Consider the following 7,569-nt stretch of genomic DNA (forward strand, 5'->3'; position numbering starts at 1 on the left):
CAAATAATACCCAACAACTTCCTAATCAAATCAAAAATCGAATGAACATATATTTAAAGTGTAGTTCCCAACAATCAAGTTTTTCCCACAAGACACTTAATACAAAAGTAAAACGAGGTGAAGGAAAAACGACTTCCTTTTTTAGAGTAAATTAAATTAAGCTTTATTGAACCAAGGATAATTAGCTTGCCAAAATACAGGAAGTGAAATAGCCCGATGATCTCCTTCCCTGCTTGCAAAATGGACCCTTTTCCCTTATACAGGGCACTATTTTGGACCAGGGCCAATGTGCCACTTGGGTCAGACCCGGTCTAATTAAATCCCAACCCAGTTTGTGAGATTCCAGTTCAGCACAAAGCTCCGCGTGTTGTGAACATAGAGAACACTCGTAAAACCCAGAGGTCGCCGTCCAAGTGAGTCTCGGGGGGACTAACAAAAACCCTGCACCCAAAGTGAATCTCGGCTCGTCCAAAGACACACACACACACACAGACACACACAGACAGACACACACACACACACACACACACACACACACACACACACACACACACACACACACACACACACACACACACACACACACACACACACACACACACCACACACACACACAGATACACACAGATACACACACACACACACACACAAAATCACGCACACACACTGAAGGCTCACACGTGCAAAACCTGCCACACCGTCGCAGCCTTCCTCTCCCGCAGGCGGTGAGTACCAGCAGAATGATGCATGTGTCAGACACCTCAAAAAGACAGGCCCCCCCCCACACACACTCTGGCACCGCATTCTAACGGGGACGCTTCCAGAACCCAACAGCAGTTCCAGGTTCCAGAACCCATAAACTATAAACTGGGTCGACAGAGACAGAACAGGGAACGTCGGGATCGTTTAGTGTCTGAGTCCTGAAACCTTGGGTTTGCCAAGTTGGAATGCGGGGCAAAGAACCGTTCGTCATTAGAAGCCTTTGCCAACGACCAACGACCAACCGCAAGGACGTATGCAAATGTATGCAAATGAGAATGATTGCTACTGGGATGGCGTTTAAGGCCCTGATTGGTGCTGATGACACCGGTCTGTGGTACGGTGTGGGGTGGTACCGGTCTGTGGTACGGTGTGGGGTGGCACCGGTCTGTGGTACGGTGTGGGGTGGTACCGGTCTGTGGTACGGTGTGGGGTGGTACCGGTCTGTGGTACGGTGTGGGGTGGTACCGGTCTGTGGTACGGTGTGGGGTGGTACCGGTCTGTGGTACGGTGTGGGGTGGTACCGGTCTGTGGTACGGTGTGGGGTGGTACCGGTCTGTGGTACGGTGTGGGGTGGTACCGGTCTGTGGTACGGTGTGGGGTGGTACCGGTCTGTGGTACGGTGTGGGGTGGTACCGGTCTGTGGTACGGTGTGGGGTGGTACCGGTCTGTGGTACGGTGTGGGGTGGTACCGGTCTGTGGTGTGTGGGGTGGTACCGGTCTGTGGTACGGTGTGGGGTGGTACCGGTCTGTGGTCGTGTGTGGGGTGGTACGGTCTGTGGTCGGTGTGGGGTGGTACCGGTCTGTGGTACGGTGTGGGGTGGTACCGGTCTGTGGTACCGGTGTGGGGTGGTACCGGTCTGTGGTACGGTGTGGGGTGGTACCGGTCTGTGGTACGGTGTGGGGTGGTACCGGTCTGTGGTACGGTGTGGGGTGGTACCGGTCTGTGGTCGGTGTGGGGTGGTACCGGTCTGTGGTACGGTGTGGGGTGGTACCGGTCTGTGGTACGGTGTGGGGTGGTACCGGTCTGTGGTACGGTGTGGGGTGGTACCGGTCTGTGGTACGGTGTGGGGTGGTACCGGTCTGTGGTACGGTGTGGGGTGGTACCGGTCTGTGGTACGGTGTGGGGTGGTACCGGTCTGTGGTACGGTGTGGGGTGGTACCGGTCTGTGGTACGGTGTGGGGTGGTACCGGTCTGTGGTACGGTGTGGGGTGGTACCGGTCTGTGGTACGGTGTGGGGTGGTACCGGTCTGTGGTACGGTGTGGGGTGGTACCGGTCTGTGGTACGGTGTGGGGTGGTACCGGTCTGTGGTCGGTGTGGGGTGGTACCGGTCTGTGGTACGGTGTGGGGTGGTACCGGTCTGTGGTACGGTGTGGGGTGGTACCGGTCTGTGGTACGGTGTGGGGTGGTACCGGTCTGTGGTACGGTGTGGGGTGGTACCGGTCTGTGGTACGGTGTGGGGTGGTACCGGTCTGTGGTACGGTGTGGGGTGGTACCGGTCTGTGGTACGGTGTGGGGTGGTACCGGTCTGTGGTACGGTGTGGGGTGGTACGGTCTGTGGTACGGTGTGGGGTGGTACCGGTCTGTGGTACGGTGTGGGGTGGTACCGGTCTGTGGTACGGTGTGGGGTGGTACCGGTCTGTGGTACGGTGTGGGGTGGTACCGGTCTGTGGTACGGTGTGGGGTGGTACCGGTCTGTGGTCCGGTGTGGGGTGGTACCGGTCTGTCGGTGTGGGGTGGTACCGGTCTGTGGTACGGTGTGGGGTGGTACCGGTCTGTGGTGTGGGGTGGTACCGGTCTGTGGTACGGTGTGGGGTGGTACCGGTCTGTGGTACGGTGTGGGGTGGTACCGGTCTGTGGTACGGTGTGGGGTGGTACCGGTCTGTGGTACGGTGTGGGGTGGTACCGGTCTGTGGTACGGTGTGGGGTGGTACCGGTCTGTGGTACGGTGTGGGGTGGCACCGGGTGGTACGGTGTGGGGTGGTACCGGTCTGTGGTCCGGGTGGGGGTGGTACCGGTCTGTGGTACCGGTCTGTGGTACGGTGTGGGGTGGTACCGGTCTGTGGTACGGTGTGGGGTGGTACCGGTCTGTGGTCCGGTGTGGGGTGGTACCGGTCTGTGGTACGGTGTGGGGTGGCACAGACCTACAGAGTAGACAGACACCACCACTGCTAAGGTTTTAATCTTGTCCACATTCTGATTCTCCTCACATTTTGTTTTGTTTTGTTTGATATTGTGTAGACGATTAAAAAAACACATTGCGATCTGATTGTGTTCTGATCTTTCTGACAAACCTCCGAACCACATTGTGTCTGTATATTTTACAAGTGTAAACGGATCTGGACAGGTGGAAAACCATTTTAAATCATCAGTATCCCTGGAGGAGACACCATTGACTTATGGCATCAATTACGTGTCTTAAAAAATGAATAAATTAAATATTATTTTGAAAAAGAATATTCCGGTCAAGTGGGACCAGGATATTTGGTCACCATGGAGACACGGTGGACAGAGAGGAGACGCATTTTTAACACCATGTGTAGAAACAACGGTTTCAATGTTGGCGCAATCAGATTGTGGATTAAATTCAGGACGAAGGACGCATGTTAGCACCAGGTTTAAACGAGGATTCAGTCTGTGAGGCCTTTTAATGCAGGCTTCAGGCCCCCTTTGGTATGGTGTACATTTTAGGACACCCTCAGCCTGAAAACCTCAAAGCCTCACCCGTCCTTGAGTCCATCGTCACTGCTCTCCCCCCTCAGTCTTTTCTCTGTAGTTGTCACACCTTGACCATAGTTTGCTTTGTATGTTTCTATGTTTTGTTTGGTCAGGGTGTGATCTGAGTGGGCTTTCTATGTTACATGTCTAGTTTGTCTATTTCTATGTTTTGTTTGGTCAGGGTGTGATCTGAGTGGGCATTCTATGTTACATGTCTAGTTTGTCTATTTCTATGTTTTGTTTGGTCAGGGTGTGATCTGAGTGGGCATTCTATGTTACATGTCTAGTTTGTCTATTTCTATGTTTTGTTTGGTCAGGGTGTGATCTGAGTGGGCATTCTATGTTACATGTCTAGTTTGTCTATTTCTATGTTTTGTTTGGTCAGGGTGTGATCTGAGTGGGCATTCTATTTTACATGTCTAGTTTGTCTATTTCTATGTTTTGTTTGGTCAGGGTGTGATCTGAGTGGGCTTTCTATGTTACATGTCTAGTTTGTCTATTTCTATGTTTTGTTTGGTCAGGGTGTGATCTGAGTGGGCATTCTATGTTACATGTCTAGTTTGTCTATTTTCTTTGTTTTTTGATTTGGCATTCATGTTACATGGTGTGATCTGTTTTGTTGGGCATTTTGTTACATGTCTAGTTTGTCTATTTCTATGTTTTGTTTGGTCAGGGTGTGATCTGAGTGGGCATTCTATGTTACATGTCTAGTTTGTCTATTTCTATGTTTTGTTTGGTCAGGGTGTGATCTGAGTGGGCATTCTATGTTACATGTCTAGTTTGTCTATTTCTATGTTTTGTTTGGTCAGGGTGTGATCTGAGTGGGCATTCTATGTTACATGTCTAGTTTGTCTATTTCTATGTTTTGTTTGGTCAGGGTGTGATCTGAGTGGGCATTCTATGTTACATGTCTAGTTTGTCTATTTCTATGTTTTGTTTGGTCAGGGTGTGATCTGAGTGGGCATTCTATGTTACATGTCTAGTTTGTCTATTTCTATGTTTTGTTTGGTCAGGGTGTGATCTGAGTGGGCATTCTATGTTGGATGTCTAGTTCTGATTAGGGAACCAGGCTGTTTAGGTTTTCTCACGTTTCTATGTTTTGTTAGTCTATTCATGTATAGTTTACTTCATTAAAGAACCATGAATAGAAAGCACGCTGCATTTTGGTCCGTCTCTCCTTCAACTCAAGAGAACCGTTACAGTAGTTCACTATGTCCGATATATGACTCCGCGTTTCTACACAACAAATCATATTCCGCCAACATGGATGGCCGTTTCCTCCAGGTCATTCGCTCACGAGGCGTTGATGATTGAGTCAAGGTACTGGGGTGAGTTTTGGGAGGCTGAAGAAAAGTTTCCTAAAACTTCACCGTACTCCAGGCTGAGCGAGCTGAGATCTATTATTTTTTTTTTAATTTTACCTTTATTTAACTAGGCAAGTCAGTTAAGAACAAATTCTTATTTTCAATGAGGGCCTAAGAACCTTGTCAGCTCGGGGATTTGAACTTGCAACCTTTACGGTTACTAGTCCAACGCTCTAACCACTAGGCTACCCTGCCGCCCCTGAGTTCATAACCAAGTGGGAAGGTGGTATTTACCACATACGACTGGGGAAAATCCACTCGAATGCCCCCCGAACTGGTCATTTACTAGTGGGAACTTGAGCTTTGCCCACATGGTGACCTCTGACCTACTAAGGAAATGACCTCCGTTAACTGAATTTTTGGCAGATAAATGCAACAACAAAACAATATTAAAAAACAAAAGCTAACTATTAATATGGTTTGCGAGCAGCTTGTTGACCGTTAGCCAATCAGCGTTCAGCGTTTCTCACCTAAATGTATTAAAGCAGTTGTATTCGCTGCTTCACAACAGGAAATGACCACGTTTCTTCGCATCAACACAGCATATCCGCCAACTAGATTCAGAAATGTCACCGTTACGGTGTTCATTTTAGGAAAGCCGTCAGCTTCGAACATCAGCCGTCCTCGAGTCAATCGTCAAACCTTTTGTTTGAGTCTGAAGGTGTCCTACAATGTGCACCGTACTCCGATGCATGACGAGCTTTGTTGGCGTGTTTAACAGCTAACCGCTAACTAGATTGTGACATGTAGGCAGCGTGCTGACTGGGGGGGGGGGGGGGGGTCACGTTCAGAAGGTTTGTGGCAGACAGATGGGACCGTGGACCCTGAGTGTGTGTGTGTGTGTGTGTGTGTGTGTGTGTGTGTGTGTGTGTGTGTGTGTGTGTGTGTGTCACACCCACAATCCCTCAGAGTTAAATGGTTACATGTAATCCTAATGCAGATACTGTCATTATATCAAACAGGAGATTATTTTCTCAGAGTAAAATGCTAAATGTTGGTAATAAGCTGACGGATATATTGAAAATGGCATTACTATTCAGCCGTTTAAATTATTTAACAAACCCCCCATCACCCATCACCACCCCTCCCCATCACCCCCCCCCCACCACCCCTCCCCCATCATTTGAAATCTCTCCCCCATCACCCATCACCACCCCTCCCACCACCCCTCCCCATCACCCCCAGTCTTAGCATGTTCCCCACCACCCATCACCACCCCTCCCCCATCACCCCCCTCCCCCACCCCCACCACCCCCTCCCCCATCAACCCCCCCCCCCACACCCCCTTTAGAAAGCAGAGAATGGTTTTATTTTGTCCTTCCCTCCCCTTTTCCATATCAACATTAAACCGTTACTCTGTGACAAAAGGGCCTTAAATGCACCACCGCCACAGTCATTTGCATCTCATTCTTATCCTGTTCAACTGAATAGTGATGAGTCATCATTTCCTTTTCATAATTGAATTTCAGTCACATGAAAAAAAGGGAAAAGAAGGGAGAAATAAATTAAAGAAAGCTCTCTCTGACACAAAGAGACAGATATTATTATTTTTTTTTGGGGGGGGGGGACGTTGTGCTATTATAGGGTAATTGGGCGTCTTGGCTTCTCTCCCTCTTCGTGACAATGCCTTTCTGTGCTTACCATTCACACGGTTTCTTTTCCATCTCGGTACCTGGCTAGTAACTAAGCACGTGTCACATTTAGACGAGTCACGGTAGAGGACGGCTGCTCTCAGAGATAGGACTACTCTTTAGATAGGACACTCCTATCGACCAGGGCCAATTGGGGCACTATATCGGGAATTGGGTTACAATTGGGAAGCACACATAGTGATGGTGGAGGGACATTGTGATGCTGGAGATATATAGTGATGATGGAGGGACATAGTGATGCTGGAGTGACATTGTGATGCTGGAGACATAGTTATGCTGGATACATAGTGATGCTGGAGATAGTGATGCTGGAATCAAAGTGGTGCGAAGGATAGTGATGCTGGAGTAAAGTTATACTGGAGAGACAGTGATGCTGGAAACGGGGATATTGGAGACATAGTGATGCTGGAAAAAAGTGATGCTGGATACATAGTGATGCTGTAGACATAGTGATGCTAGATAGATAATGATGCTGGAGTTATAGTGATGCTGGAGACATAGTGACGCTGTAGACCTAGTGATGCTGGAGACATAGTGATGCTGGAGAGACATAGTGATGCTGGAAACATACTGCTGCTGGAGATATAGTGATGCTGTAAACATAGTGATGATAGAGATAGTGATGCTGGAGAAATAGTGATGCTAGAGACATAGTGATGCTGGAGCCATAGTGATGCTGGAGAGACATAGTGATGCTGGAAACATATTGCTGCTGGAGATATAGTGATGATAGAGATAGTGATGCTGGAGACATAGTGATGCTGGAGACATAGTGATGCTGGAAACATCTATGAGTGATACTACTGTAAGATCGTGTACTAGGTAGATAATGAAGATGTCACCACACAGCAGTGTGATGTAACTACATTGCCCAGAGTGTAATAATAATGTAGACAGGAATGAACACGTCAACCTGTCATCTCACAGCTGAGAAGTATTTAAGAAACAGAAGCCGAGCTCGAGTTTAGCTGTAATGTACTGTACTGTACTGTACTCTCCCTACTGTACTGTACTCTACTGTACTCTCCCTACTGTTCTGTACTCTACTGTACTCTCCCTACTGTTCTGTACTCT

The 7,569-nt window shown here is 48.8% G+C and overlaps 1 protein-coding gene across 1 annotated transcript; it reads right to left on the reverse strand.

The window, feature by feature from the left end:
* Nucleotides 1–1,059: 1,059 nt before the first annotated feature.
* On the reverse strand, nt 1,060–6,507 carry LOC135571137 (uncharacterized). The gene is made up of 2 exons (XM_065016930.1): nt 6,485–6,507; nt 1,060–2,905 (listed from the first exon to the last, which is right to left on the reverse strand). Exons 1-2 carry the CDS (start codon nt 6,505–6,507, stop codon nt 1,060–1,062), a joined length of 1,869 nt encoding a protein of 622 aa, XP_064873002.1.
* Nucleotides 6,508–7,569: the final 1,062 nt, after the last annotated feature.

This window comes from Oncorhynchus nerka, unplaced genomic scaffold (assembly GCF_034236695.1).
Source record: "Oncorhynchus nerka isolate Pitt River unplaced genomic scaffold, Oner_Uvic_2.0 unplaced_scaffold_748, whole genome shotgun sequence".
NCBI lineage: Eukaryota > Metazoa > Chordata > Actinopteri > Salmoniformes > Salmonidae > Oncorhynchus > Oncorhynchus nerka.